General features: G+C 41.8%; 2 protein-coding genes across 6 annotated transcripts in view; one reads left to right on the top strand and one right to left on the bottom strand.

Annotated features, from left to right (window-relative positions):
• Window positions 1-3006, bottom strand: part of COPS7B (COP9 signalosome subunit 7B) — a gene marked incomplete at its 5' end in the record, with an annotated part of 44054 nt that extends 41048 nt beyond the window's left edge. For 3 of the 4 annotated variants that reach the window (XM_081051554.1, XM_081051553.1, XM_081051555.1), the window contains one exon: window positions 2868-3006. Coding sequence is in view for 1 of the 4 variants with exons in the window: in XM_081051556.1 (XP_080907682.1) it covers window positions 2868-2930 (63 nt within the window). The remainder of the gene's footprint in view (window positions 1-2867) is intronic. The other variant, XM_081051556.1, reaches the window with a different exon arrangement.
• A 419-nt stretch (window positions 3007-3425) lies between these two features.
• The window catches only part of PDE6D (phosphodiesterase 6D), a 17929-nt gene continuing 5969 nt past the window's right edge, over window positions 3426-15385 (top strand). For both annotated transcript variants that reach the window (XM_081050565.1, XM_081050564.1), the window contains exon 1: window positions 3426-3675. In XM_081050565.1, the coding sequence (XP_080906691.1) occupies window positions 3626-3675 (50 nt within the window). In that variant the 5' untranslated portion in view covers window positions 3426-3625. The remainder of the gene's footprint in view (window positions 3676-15385) is intronic.

The following is a 15385-nucleotide window of genomic DNA, read 5'->3' as shown; positions in this document are numbered from 1 at the left end:
CCTACCTAAGAGTGCTCACAACCCCCTGGGAGAGACAGGCCTGTGTGGCTATGACAGACGGTTGCCACAGGCACCTAGTACTCAGGACTGTGCCCTAGGCAGAGGTGATTTAAGACAGGCTTCTGGGGATGGGGCTTGAGTTGAGCCTGGAAGAATGAGCAAGCAAATCACAATGGATCTAAGCCATGTAAAGGAGTTTTTATTTTATCTTAAGGACACTGGGGAGCCATTTAGGGTTTTTAAGCTGTATGGAGAGGTATGAATAATTGCCATTTCAGAATGATCATACTAGCTGCTATAGGAATGGATTGGATGTGGAGAAAACTGGAGCAGGGAAACTTCAAGGGATTTGAAACTTCAAGTCAAGGGAAACTTGACTTGATATATTCCAGATAAGAGACTGTGAGATCTTGAACAAAGGTAGTGTAAAAGAAGGGAAGTTGTTGGGGACATTTATACCATAGAAGCTATCAGACACAGTGACCAGTTGAAAGCAGAGAAAGGGAAGGAGAATATCACCCAGGATTCTGGCTGGGGAGGGCAGAGCTGTCTGGAGGTGGTGTTAAGTGAACAGGGCTGCGGAAGAGGAGGGGCAAATTTGGTGGTGGAAGGAAGACAACTAAGTTCTGTTTGAGTTCATAAATATTCCAGCAGTGCCTCCACTTCCTCCAGAACAATGTCCAGCCTCCAAGGCTGCAGCTGAAGCCCTTCACATATGCCTCCCGCCTACCCTCCCAGCTTTGTCTTGCCTCATTCTTTTTTACAGCCCAAACGCCAGGCCTTCCCATGCCCAACACAACTTACACCCTCCCCGACTCATAGCAGGGCCTCAAGCTTACTCTGTCTTTTTTGCAAATCTCTTCCCTCATATTTCCCTGTTAAAATCCTACCAACCCTATACGCAGATTTATTAAACTCTATGCAAAAAGCACTAATCATAAAAGAAAACACTGAAGTGTTGCACTAGAATTAGGAATTTCTGTCTATCAAAAGACACCATCCAGTAAGGAGAGTGAAAAGGCAAGCCACAGACTTGGAAAAGATATTTGCAAGCATATATCGAACAAAGAACTCCATATCTAGACTATATATAAAGAACCACAAATTATTAAGAAAACAGCCCAATATAAAGTAAACAAAAGACTTGAACAAGTACTTCACAAAAGAGGACATCCAAATAGGCAACACCAGGGACAATGTAAATAAAAACTATTCATACTGAGAGGCCACATTTCACCAAAATGGCTAAAATTAAAAGACTGACAAACAACACCTGGTATTGACAAAGATGAAAGTCAATTAGAACTCTATTACACTGCTGGTGAAGGTAAAAATTGGTAGACACACTTGGAAAACTGGAAATATCTACTATTGCTCATCATATGACCACCATACAAGCCAGCAACTCCTCTCCTAGAAATGAGTGCACAAGTCCACAGAAAGAAACATAAGCATGCTCATTGCAGCTTTGTTAATTATAGCCAACAACTGATAACTGATAACCTAAATGCCCATCAACAGAACAGATAAATAGTATTACATACATACAATGGAACACTAAGCAATTAAAAGAAAGAAAAAAACCAAGCTACTGTTATATACAACACGGATAAATCTCACAAAAGTATTGATGAATGAAAAACGCCAGATTCATACCGTACATACTGTATGATTACATTACATGAAATTCAAGAACAGACAAAACTGTTCTGTGGTAAAAGAAGTCAGAAGACCGGTTATCGAGATAGGAGGATGCAGAGCTAATCAGGAAGGGGCACAAAGGGTGCTGGAAATGTTCATATCTTGATTTGGGGGGTGGTGACACATGTGTACATATATGCAAAAATTGTGCCCTTACTGTATGTTATACCTTATTACAAAAAAAAAAAATCTAAAGGTAAAAATTTTTAACAGAGAAAAAAAAATTCCTACCCATCCTTCAAGATCAAATGCCACCTCTTCTATCAAGTTATGCCAGGTGGAATAAATCTCCCCGTCAGAGTCTCTGTAGCATTCTGATGTCTTTTCCTGTTTGCCATTTATCACAGTCCATCTTGAATTTCAGTGGAGTCTCCTCATTTCCCTAACTAGATGGTTATCTTCCTGGTGGCAGCGACCATGTCTTTCACCTTTTACTGACAGACAGCCTGGCAAATAAGGAAAGCTGAAAAGCCGTTTGTTGAACTACATGGAAGGAAAAATTGGGTGGATGCCCAGATGGGTGAAAGGGGGACGGGAAGAGGAAGGAAAGCCTAGGAAAAGAAATAGGAGATCTCTAAGGAAACGTTAGCTGACACTACAGTTTTACCTAGTTCCTGAAATCTCACTTAATGTCACCTTGAGCAACAAAGCACGAATCAAAACATCAAGTCCTACCCACACTGAAGATAAACAAACATCACACTTGCAGGAAACCACCAAATAAATGCTTACCTAACCTCTGGGTGTTTCAACCTGATGGGGAAATTTCACCAAGGAGAATAATAATCACATAACCATCCTGCTAAAAATATCGCCAGCTTAGTGTGCAAAGAGCCCGGCTTGCGGGTCAGGAGACTTAGGGCTGAATTCTAACTCTGCCCCAACTTACTGTGACCCGTGGACAATCTCTTCGCCTCTTTGGGCCTCAGTTTCCTCATATGTAAAACAACAAGGGTTGGGTTAGCAAATTCTCTCAAGTCCCTTCCTGTATTGATATTCTGGGTATACAATCGCTTTCTCTCCCTGCCCAACGCAGCACAACAGGAAACCCCCGCAAAATACATAAACGGCGCCCCAGACCAACAAACAAGCTTGATTTGAAGGAGTCATTTTGTTATATTATCTTTCACGGTTTAATCAGTTTTGTTTGTGTTTTGGAGCCTTACCATGATTTGCAGGAGATTTCTGAGTTCCATGTAAACAGAAGTTACCTCTCTGTAGGCTGTCATCTTCTCTGAGAGTGAAGAGGGTCTTCACGCCTGGTTTCAACTCTCGAAATTCAGAAACCACCAAACCTGAGGGAGGGTGTATGAATTTGCGCACACTGCGCGGCACACTGGAGTCGAAGTTAGAGGACTACGGTGCCAGGAATGCTGGGATTTGTAGTCCTCGAGACTCTGTTGCGCCCTGGGATCTGTGGTTCCCGCGGTCGCCCATGGAATGCTGGGAAATGTAGTCTCTGCCACATCGCTCATTGCAACCGGCCGTCATCTCAGAGCCCTAGTGTGCCCAGCGGCCCCTCGAGCCTCTGAAGAGCTGAAGCCAACCCTCCGCTGGGGCAAAGTCTAGGCAACAACACCGAATGAAAAATTTGTCCTACGGGACTTCCCGGGGAGGGCCCTTCGCATTGACGCTCTTCGTCCCCCCTGCGAAGCCGCTGAATGCTTTTATTGGCTTAACAGGATGCCAATCGCCGAGGCGGGCTTTCTATTGGCTTCGGGGCGGGCGCTCCGAGGCTAGGGGGAAGGAGAAGGGATCTGGAGCGGGAGCTGAGGGGAGGGAGAGGCCGGTCCGGGTCTGGCCGCTGCCGCTGCTCTCCCGAGGTCTTCAGGCCGGGCTGCGGCTCAGTCCTCGGCTCCGGGGCACCGTCTGCGAGGCTCCGCCGGGCCAGCGTGGGAGAGCCGCGGGCGGCGGCCGCCGCATCATGTCAGCCAAGGACGAGCGTGCCAGGGAGATCCTGAGGGGCTTCAAACTGTATCCGCCCGGGAGCGGGGCGGGGCCGGGAGGACTTGGGAGGCGGCCGCTTGCAGTGCAGACGGGCTGGGGACGGGGGCCGCGCCAGGTGGGCACTCGAAGGGAGGCTGCGGGAGGGAGGAAAGAACGGCGTCCCGGGCCCCCGACGGGACCCGGCGCTGGAGGCGGGGCAGGGGGCGTCCTGAGGGAGGAAGGGGACGTTGCCTGGAGCCTTGGGGGGTGTCGGCGGAGGAGCCCCGGAATTGGGCTGGAGGAGTGCCGGACGTCGGCAACGGGGGTCGGGGAGGCCAGCTTGGGTCCCAGCTCCGGTCCGCTCCTTGAGGCAGGAAGGGGCTGCGGCCCTAGGAAAGGGCAGAGGGGGCGCGGTGGGCCGGGCTCGGAGCCCAGCAAACCCGTTGGCGGGAAGCCCCCGGAGAGAGCGGGGAACAGTGACTTGGAGCGAGTGACCTTGTGTGGGACAAATGCAGACGTTTGTGTTCAACTCTCTCGGGTTCCCCCATCCCACCCCGTCCTGTTTCCACAACTTCTCTTCCTCACTTGTGGCTCCTTCCAGGGCTGGAGCAGAGGAGGGGGGGTGAGGAGAGAAGTCTCAGGTCGCCCTCATCTGAACTCCGCCTTGGCCTTTTGAGGCATCGGACGGACGGTTGCTGCTTCTCCCTCAACGTCTCAGTTTTCTTTCCAGCGAAATGAGGACCCTAAACTTGTGCGCGAGGTGCCTTGAGGTGTTTTGATTTCCCACTGAGATTCTTGGCAAAGGTGCCTTTGCTCGCTCGCCTTTGTGCGGTTAACGTGTAGACATGGTGGAGCTGTCCAGCAATTTTGTGATTAGGTTGGGGACCCGGTAAGATACATAGGATATAGGCAGAAATCACTGCTTCAGGCCTATTGGGGTGCCGCTTGTGCAACCTTCTCTCCTTAGTTGTAGTGAGAAAGCTTCGTGTGTTAACGGAATGTTCATTTGTAACCAGTTAATGTGGATGAAAAAAATGCAATCTTGTACATTCCAATGTGGCATTTTCCTGCGGACCTCTTCTTACATCCTATGCATACAGTATGGAACATTCTTAAATTCCTCTCTCAATGAAAACGCAGTCACCACTTTAGGGCCCCTCCCCTGGAGGTTTAGGGAAGCACCGTTTTCTGAGCTGCCTGTGTGTTTTCCCAATGCCCATTTCACCCCTGCAAATTTTAATTGTTTTGTCACAATCAGAAACCAAATGGGTTGTAAATTTTGGCACATAAATGCAAAAAAGTTGCAGGACATTTTGGATATACAAATGAAATTTTTCAAATGGAACCTGACCTGCTGTGCTTGTTTTAAAAATCGAAAGGCATTATCACCTTTGCATACTGCCATTCATGATAAACTTGCAGTACGTTTATGTAGTGAAGTCTAGTAAACTGCCTTTTTTACAGCTCCACGTGCCTTTCCAAGTTTCTCTTCATAATGGTGCCTATAAGTAGAATGGGATGGCAGAAGTGTTCGAAAAGCTATGGCATGGATTTTATTTCTCCCCTAAGTAATTTATTTTGTTACTTAGCATGTATGCTGTAGACTGTAAACCAGAGACTGGAGAATTGAGAGATTACTTTTGGGATTGGAAATAACGTATTGCTGAAAACAAGGAGGGGTCTTTTTAATGCCTTTTGAACAAAAAAGAAAGGGCAAGTTTGAGCTTCTCACCTTCAGTCTTGGTTCTTGAACCTGTTGAGAAAGAGGCTAAGGGACAAATGTGGAAAACAGTAGAAAGCAGAACCTCTGTCAGCCCACTAGAAGGGAAGATAAATTAACTAATTCAGTGATGATAGTAGTGGGTCAAGAAACAGACTTTCAGGAAAAGTTTGACCTGGGCCAATTAAATCACAAGGAAAGCAGCCATATAAAAATATGTTAGCATGGAAGCAGTGGAATGCTCATCCTCTGGTAGCCGTTTCTGGCATTTGAGAACTAAGAGAAAAGAGGAAGGGAATTCTAGGTTTTGCTACTACCTTCAGGAAAAATAAAATTAATAGTTTATTAAGAAACTACCTGACTGTTGTCCACCTTTGTTGGATAAATTGTTTTCTGGACTTTCTTTTAGAGTATCTGTTCCTGTAAAAAGAGTTTTTACTACAAAAAGAAATCGCTGTTATATTCTCCTAGCAACAGGGTTGACAGTACTCATTTTGCACATTGATTATGTTGGTCTTTTTAGTATTAGCCAATTTGGACAACAAATGATACCTCGTTTTAATTTGTGTTTCCCTGGATCCATAGATCTCTAGAGAGTGGTTGAGAGCTGTACTGGCCTATAGAGGTGTGCTGCTGCATTGGAATCCCAGTTCCACACTCCTAGTTCTGTGTCCCTGAGCAACCTCTTTAGCCACTGCCTCAATTTCCTCATCTGTAAATGGGGATAAAAATAGTATCTGTCTCATAGGATTTTGTGACCCTAGGCAGAGCACTCAAACTCAGTATCCACAGCATTTCCTCAGAGGGCTGTTATTAGGATTCAATGAGACTGCATGTAAAATACTTAGTATAGTGCCTGGCACATAGTAAGTAAGTAATAATGTTACTTATTTGTTTTATAAACAATTATTAATATTATTCACACTAGCAATAGCATTAATATTACTGTAATACCACTTATTTTTCTGAGATTATAACCAATGCCTGTATGCTATTATTCTGTTTTCTTACTGAGAAACTATGATACTTCTGTTTTGCCTCTTTGAAGAAATGATTCAGTTAATAAGCATTGATGTATACTGGTGTTTATCTTTTTTTTAGGAATTAATCACATTCCAATTTGTGGCAGGTTAACAAAACAAAGAACTAGTTTGGCTCAGAGGTTTCTGAAAGCACCTTTCACTTGTGTTCTTGCATTTCCTCTTCGTAGTTTGGTCCTGGATCCCCTATATTCTTTCTCGTAGCACCTTGATCTTTGACTTTACTTCCAGTCAAAAATAGTTGGCTTGACATCTATTCACTTGGGTTTCCTTATTAAGAATAGTAGACTGTTGAAGTTTCCTTGAATGTCAGTATTGCCTAATAGATGCGTTGGCCAAATGTTAAAAATGAGTTTGAGGCTTATGATTTCCTAAAATATAGTCTTTGCCTATCAACTCAAGTCCTGGGAAAGCAACCAAACTATACCACCCATACAGCCAGTGTACACTGTTGGTCACAGATTGTCTAGTCATGGACTTCATGTAGATCGTGATTGGTAGTTTGTTTTCCGGGATCCTCATGCATAGACTCTTGAGAAGTTGTTACTATTGTCCTGAATGGATTAAATGAATATAATATTCTATTGATCGTGGTATTTAGGATTTTTAAACAGGCATTCCTGCTTTTGCGTTTTGGGAAGAAATTTGGCATATAGTTAGATACTTATAGTCTTCTTCAGACCTTCTCAATTTCTTTCCATGATCGTGTATATGGTTTACAGTGAAACATTATAGTAAATTCTGGAAAAATGGAACAGAACGTGGTAAGACTCTCATGGAAAATTCCAGTTACGTCACCACTGTATTTGATAAAGGGCTAGCCAGCAGTGGTGCTGAGGTTTGGCAGCTCTAGGTCCTTACTAGGCTTGACCTCACTTTTGCCTCACAGACCTCCTTTGTCAGCACTCTGCACCCACAAATCGCTATAAGAGGGAAGGACTTCACTTCTGAATGTATAGACCTGTCCCTAATTCCTGAGCTTTAGCATCATAGGAAGGTGTTTTAATGGCCATCTTGTCTAGTAATATGACTCCTCCATCCATTGCTCAAATGCTTAAACTCAAATTGTCATGATTTTAAGAGCAGCATTTTTCTTTTTTTTTTTTGCTTTTGATCTGATAATTTTGAAGCTGAGAGGAAAAGCATATATTTTCTCACAGTCCAATACCCATAAAGATTTCAGTGGATTGGACTAAAGAAACACACTGTTTACAGCAAACAAAGTGATAGTCCCACTGTAAGAACACACATGAGGAACTTCTTTAGTGTACAATTGAGGGGGGCACACGACAAATGGAGCTGGTCCAGAGGAGAGGGACTTGAAATGTGCCATACATACAATAATTGGAGAACTAAGGAGTTTTCACCTGAAGATGAAGAGTTGGGCAATGGACCTGAGTGTTCTCTTCTAAAGTTTAAAGAACTGTTCTAAAGAAAAATAATTAAATGTGTTCTGTGTGGCTCTCAGAAGAAATGCAAGACTCCAGAGTAGCAGTTTTAGGAGACAGAGTTTATTTAGCCCAATTGCGAACAATTAGGAGGTAGCAAAGAACATCACACATTATCCAGAAAGTATTTTAAGCAGCAGATGGATGCCTGTCCATCAAGAATATTGCAGGGGGAAATTATGTATGCATCAGATAAGGAATTAGAGTACGTGATCTCCAGAAAGACTCAAATCCTTTTCCAACACTGCAGTTCTTTGACTTAGTGACAACCTTTCTTAGTTAACAAGGATTCTTTTCAGCAAGTATTTCTACTGAGATATGTATTACACCTAAAATAGGCAAAACATTTTTTGTGATTTAATGTAATTAAAGCAAGATATCGTTTCCTTTTTGTTTTTCAGACAACTCTTCTTAGATACTCACTGTTGCTTTTGATGAAGTGTTTTGTGTAGTACATTGTGGATCCACTGATTCAGAATCATGGAGAGCAATTATTGCCCCTGAATTTAGATAAAGTCTAGAGAACTAAATATAAATAGCTCTGATATAAATAATACTATAAATATAGCCACAGAAGAAAGGGGATGGCTTAATAATATCTGACATTCCTATCGTCTTTTTCAATTTTACTTTTTTTTTTTAATTGGGGTGACAATTGTTAGTGAAATTACATTCAGTTTTTCAAAGTACTTGGATACATTATCACAACAACTCTATGCATTATTACCCTCACTATATAGGTAGGAAATTAAGGATTGATGAGGTTATCACTCAGATAAAGGCAGAACCTCAATTTAAACTTTTTTTGTCTTTCTATAAACTGCTGTTTTCTACAATATACCATGATGCCTCTCTGGAGAACTAAAAATTTTTTTGCAGTATTGATTTTAAGTTTAAAATTTTTCTGTAGTATTTAAGTCACAGGTTTATTTTTCACTTGAAAATTATTCTTTTCCATTGTGGTCATATCCCCTACATTCTTTGTTTGCTCTCAGATACAGAGGGCAGGGTTTGGAATCGAATAAGGAAGAACTTTTTAACAATTAGAGTTACCTGAAAAAAAAAATTTTTTTTCAGAAAGTGTTTAAGCAGCATGTATTAGTCTGCTAGAGCTGCTAAAACAAAATATACACTGGGTAGCTTAAACAGATTTGATTCTCAGCAGTTCTGGAGGCTGGAAAGTCCAAGCTCAAGGTGCTAGCTGATTTGGTTCCTGGTGGGGGCTCAGTTCCTAACTTGCAGATGGCCACATTCTCTCTGTGTCCTCACATGGTGGAGAAAGAGTGGATGGGCAAATCGCAGGAGAGTCATAACCATCCCATGGGTGACAGTTCTGTTTGGAAATGATGGTTCATGGACAGTCAGTGCTTAATGAAAGATTTTTAAAAAGGGACTAAATCTGAGAATCTAGCCTGATAATTCTCATGGACTAAGGTGAGAAATTTAACTGTAAGCCTTTGCTTTTGAGCCATCTTCTCTGTGAAGAGCAAAGGCAGTAAGTTCTAGCCACAGTGCTACCGCTTACTGGCGGTTCATTCAGATGTTTGTTAGCAGGTAATCTGCTAAACCCAAGAGATATGAAATGATAAGCCAGTTTTCATATATAAGGGAGAGAGAAAGAGATAATAACAATCACAATACAGTGTGATAATTGCCTAGTAGTGTCAAGTGCTGTGGAACCTTAGAGAAAGAATAACTTCTGCTGGAGGCGTGGAAGACTTCAGTATTGTCATTTGAATAGGATTTTGAAAGATGAGTAGGTGTGGAGCAGTTTAATTTTTCAAATACTGGAGAGTAACAGAGAGGAGGGAAAGTAAAGGCATGGAAAATGAGGGAAGAGATTGTTTCACAGGGATTAAGAATGAGGATCAAAAACAAGTCCTTGGAATTGCTGGAAATTTCATTCATTCAGGGAATATTTGAGACTACTCAGAATCCCATGGTACCTTATAAGTCATTGGTGATCTTTTTGAGAATAGTAGATGTTTGAGGAAACAAATAAAACTATAATTTGCCAAGATTAGATGATGGATAATAGATGAGGAAAGTCATCAAGAATAGCTTACTCTTTCAAGAAATCTGGTGACCTAGGAAAGGAGATTTTAGGGAAGTAGCTTGAGTAGGTAGAGAGATTTTATTAAAGAATGGAAATCACTTATTATAAGCTATCCGACTTTGTGCAAGGTGCTTAACATCTGTTAAAGGATAATGCTTGCTCCCTATGCCTTCCATAAATGTTATGAAATAAGATAATATATGCCAACTCACTTTAAAAATCATAGCTCTGCAAATGCATTATGCTTGCTATTACATTGTTAACTATTTATCTTTGCTTTAAAGTTCAGGGTTGCTTTCTATTTTGCAAATTTTGAGGTATCGTGTTTCAGGGCGTTGATAAAGCCAGAGTCTTACTGATTGTTTTTTACTCCAGCTTAAACATTTGAAGCTTTTTTTCACCATTCTGGAAAGTAATTGTGGCTGTTGGCATGATAGCAAAGGAATCCCTTGCATGACACATATGTCCCATTGGAAAGCCAAAATCATCTTTGGCTTTGCTTTTATTAAGAGAGTTATAACTTGAGGAAGTTGATTTTCCTCTCAATACTGTAGCGTTTTAAAAACTAGGTAAAATTCAGGACTGGGTTTTAATAAAATTCAAGGCAATATCCCTCCAGAAAACATATCCGAAACAGTGGCTGATCCTTTTAGGAACCTGCCCTTGGGAAAGTGCCTTGTATTATGTCTTCTTCAATTAACGGGTTCTGGGAGGCAAATAAAAATGCAAAGGGAGTCTCTCAGAATCTCTTGGATATGTCTATTCTAGCTTGTTTCTAGCCAGTTTCAGGCACATAACGGCACATATCAGTAGAATAATAGACCTACTAGAAAAAGAAAGGTTTGTTTCATCGTTTGACTTTGCTAGTGAGAAGACTGTGTTGTTTCAAATAGTGATCTTTTTCTCATTACTAAATTACTTACCTCCTGTGTTTCCCAGGCCAGTTTGAATTTTGATTGTATGTTCTCCAAGCTCTGTACCTTTGCCAGGGCTAGAGTATTATTTCACAGGGATCTCACCACTGATTACAGTGCGGCATATTAGGTTTCAAGGATACTGAAACCTGGTTTCTCAGGGAAACCATTTATATTTTCTCACCTTGCCCCTCATAAATAAGATAAATATCACAGGGAAAATCACTGGGAAATTTTGGGCAGAAATGTCCAGGAATTAGAATTGGTTCTTAAGAATGTACTAAAAGACAGGATGTTCTGTATAACCAATGCTGGTGCCTAGAAAGAGGGCTTTGGCAGAAGGGCTATTTAAAAATTAATGAAGGTAGAAGTAAGAGAAGGAAATGACTTCAGAAAGTGAGCAAGGAGGAAAGAGTGTGAGTGGAGAGAGATTATAAAGGCAGAGTGTTAAAAGACAGAGAAGAAGAAGAAGAAAAAAAAAGCCACAATAAAAAACTAGGAAAGCAGAGCAAAGAAAGGCCTTCCTATCATGAAAATGCTCAGGCTACCACTAAATAGAAACCCCCTTCGTTTACTGCTAGTCATTGCAGCTGCTTCCAGCCGGAGGAATGAGAAGGGAGAAGTTTTCCTTCCTGCCTGTGACCTTGGTATTGAAGCTTCGCCTCATATTGCTCAGGTCTACCAGGGTAGACATTAGCATATATCATTATGTGCTTAGTCAGCCACTTTGCCTGAAAATTCTACTTACCTTGAAATTTCTCAGACTAGGTAATGAACCACATGCCCATATATAATTTACAAGTACCCTGCCAAGTCATGAATTCAACTTACTGCAGAATGAGCTTTTAAGTTCTAATGTGTTTTTACCTGCAATTCAGCTGACTGACTCAGCTGTTCTCCTTAGGGAGAATGGGTTTTTTGAGGGGTTGGTTGGTTTGCTTTTTGTTTTTTGCTGAGCTCCAGCTCCAGGTTGGTCCTTCCACAGCCTGCTGAACCCTGGATGAGGAACTCTCCTGGTTTGGCTTCTAGACACTCTTCGGTGAGCCTTGCTTTCTGGTTGCTCAACCTGAAAGAGAGACTTCTAATCAACCCCTCTGACGTGCTCTCTGATGCTCGGTGTGGTTCAACACATATTTGAGTGCCAGTTATGTGCTGAGCACTGAGAAGGAAGGAGAAATTATGTGATGCCAATGGAATTTGACTTGCAAACTTGAATGTGCAGTACATTCTGATAAATACCGTGATGCAGGTGTACACAGGTGTGCAGGTGCACTGAGGAGGGATCAGATAGCTTTGCCTGGAGTGCATTGGGGACCACAGTCAGAGAGGAGGCTGACGTAGCCCTGGGTCTGTAAGGAGAGTAGGATGCTTGTTCTCTGCAGAGGGGAGCAGCGTGTACTAAGCACTGAAGCACAAGAATATAATGTCTTTAGGAAGTGCAGCCGTTCGGCATGGCTGGAGGATAGGGTGCATCTAGGGGCCGGGCTAGGCTAAGAGGTGACTGAAGACGTGACTGGCTGGCACAGGTTAGACTCACTGTCTTCCTCCCTCCAGTAAGCCTTGACTTAACCTCTTGACTTCTTTACCCCAGGCTTGCAGCGATTTCTTATACCTGCTGCCCTCCTCTTCTGTAGCAAATTGTCCTTTCCACGTAACACTATCTTCCCACCTCATCCTTCTCTATTAACTTACAACCTTTTTTGTAAATCATCATTCCCCAAACGTGTTTACAAAACCTAAACTTCACATCATTGCTCAGAAATGTGTATGTCTGAGGATGGAAGGAGTTTTTCTTGTTGTACATTCACTAGGATTAAACTAAGACCGGTCAAGAGCAGAGGTCTTGTCTTTCTGTCCTCTGGAAAGTGCTTCTTATACTGTCACTGCTAAAGACCCAGGCTTTTACTTCCAGTCCTTCACAGACCAATATTTTTATAAAATAAATGAAGCTGAATTATTAGAAAATGACATACTAAATATAAGTCAAAAAATTTTATTACCATGTTTCCCCAAAAAGAAGACCTCGCCGGACAATCAGTTCTAATGTGCCTTTTAGAGCAAAAATTCATGTAAGACCCGGTCTTATTTTACTATAATATCAGACCCGGGTTTATATGAATTTTTGCTCCAAAAGGCACATTAGAGCTGATTCTCCGGCTAGGTCTTCTTTTTGGGGAAACAGGGTATTACAATCAACAAATTACTCTCCTAATTGCTATTAAAAATTTTAAACACTTATCTTGTCACAGACTGGTAACAAATGAATTCATAAACCAGCACCAATCTGTAGACCACATTTTGAGAAGCATGGCTGTGGAATCCCCAATATAACTCATGCCTGATACACAGTAGAACTTCAGTGCATGTTTGGGGAATAAAGGTGAATGAGATGGTTAGTGTGATTATAGTAATAGGAAGGAAAAAATGACAGCAACAGCTCTCTTTGGAGAGTTGAAGGGAAATGATTAAGTGAGAAAGTAAAGAGTACTACAGTCATGTTACCCTCCTTGTAAAACAAACTTTTTCTTACCACTCTCTCTGAATGTCATTTCTTTGGCTCTCTAGCCAAGGTAAATATACACTAGTAAATCTCCTGCATGAATTTCTGAGAAAGATTCATTTTGATCTTGCCAAATATGTGACACTTACTCAAAATATCTACAGAAAAATGCCAACCCACTTATCCGAACTAGCTCTCATGAGCAAATCTATAGTTGGCTAGGATTAATTTCAAATACTAACCCCTGCTCTTTAAATCAGGACATCTCTCCATGTTGTAATATGGACCATACTGCCAAAGGCTTTACCTACCTGGGATTTTCTCATTTCCTTCTGTATCTTCTCAAAAGATTAGCTGAATAGGGTAAGAAGTCTTTTTATCAAAAACTTTGTAACAAACAAACAAGTCGTCTATGTCAAGATAATTTTTGAAAAGCAAATTATAAGGTCTTGAATCCCCCTCAGATAAGAGGGATTCATGGTGTCATTCAAAGGATAGAAAAGCAGAAGGTCTACTTTTTAATATTCAAACACATAGCTGCGTTTGAAGGAGATCATTATTTTGAAATATGTAAACTTAAATAATATTTGAATGCAACTTATAATAGAGAAGTTTTATAAAACGAATTTTGTGTCCATTGCAGATCAGTACAGTATCAATACCTCAGTACATAGCCCTTATTTTCGACTAACCATATCCCAAGAGGACATTGTTAGGAAAGGCAAAAGAAACATTTTTGTGGTACATTTGGGGTCTGCCTGCCTTTCTCACCTTCTCGTCAGTTCCCTCAGCAATTCTGGCCCTGGAGGCCTGTCCTCACAAAAATACTCAGCCCCCTGCAGCTGCCTGATAGCACTTTTCTTTCCAAGAGTATGTAGTATGCACAGACCTCTGAACACTAGCTAGCTACGAGATAGGTTAAACAACATGTAAAAATTATTACAGTAAAAGACACATTGCCATTAATCTCCCTCAAAATACTCCCCCTCGCTTCGAACACATTTATCCCATCATCCTTGCCGCTTTCTGAAGCAGTTCTGGAAGTCCTTTTTCATGAGTGCCCTTAGTTGCACTGTCATGGCTGCCTCAATGTCCTGAATCATTTTGACTCTGGGGAAGAGCCAGAAGTCACGGTGCCAGATCTGATGGAATAAGGTGGATGAGGACACACTGTAATGTTTTTATTTGACAGAATTTGCCGTACCAGAAGCAATGTGTGACACAGAGCATTGTTACGATGGAGGATGATTTATGGTAGGCTTTAAAACACACCTTCTCTCAACCGTAGCTCACACCCAACTGACTACACCGAATAAGTTGACACTTGTCACACGCTGTCTACGTGCCACTGCCCATATTGAAGATCCCTGCCTTTCCGTCGGATGGCACTCGGCAGCAGCATTCACCATATTTTGTGATCATAACGGAAAGGCTCCGTGTCATACATCGCTTCTGGTACAGCAACTTCTGTCAAATAAAGACATTACAGTGTGTCCTCATTCACCTTATTCACCGGATCTGACACCGTGCGACTGCTGGCCCTTCCCCAAAGTTAACATGACCATGAAAGGTAAACGTTTTGAATCAGTTCAGGTCATCGGGGCAGCCACGACAACACAACTAAAGACACAAAAGAGGACTTCCAGAACTGCTTCAGAAAGTAGCAAGAACGATGGGATAAGTGTGTTTGAAACGAGGGGGAGTATTTTGAGGGGAATTAATGGCAATGTGTCTTTTATTGTAATAAACGTTTATTTTTAATTTAAACATTCACCATAGTTTATGATCACACTTCATATGTTACTTACGAGCTGTGAGTTCCTGAGAAAGTTCTTCAACTTCTGAGAGCACCACTGTTTCATGTGGGTATCGGTATTAAGTCAGATGAGATTAAAACATAGAAAAGAGGGGCTCTTAGTACAGCACTTGGCATATGTATTGAATTTAGGTACTCAAATTTAGTTCTTTTACTCTGCCTCCTCTTTCTTTGAGGACTAGCTTTAAGCGATGAATGTAGCCAGATGCTAGAAAAGGCTGGAAATATTGTTCACCTTCTCCTTGGCCTTATACTATCTGCAAT

The sequence above is a fragment of the Rhinolophus hipposideros genome, assembly GCF_964194185.1.
Source record: "Rhinolophus hipposideros genome assembly, chromosome: 6".
NCBI lineage: Eukaryota > Metazoa > Chordata > Mammalia > Chiroptera > Rhinolophidae > Rhinolophus > Rhinolophus hipposideros.
The sequence above is the reverse complement of the archived record's forward strand: the minus strand, read 5'-3'. Positions and strand labels throughout refer to the sequence as shown.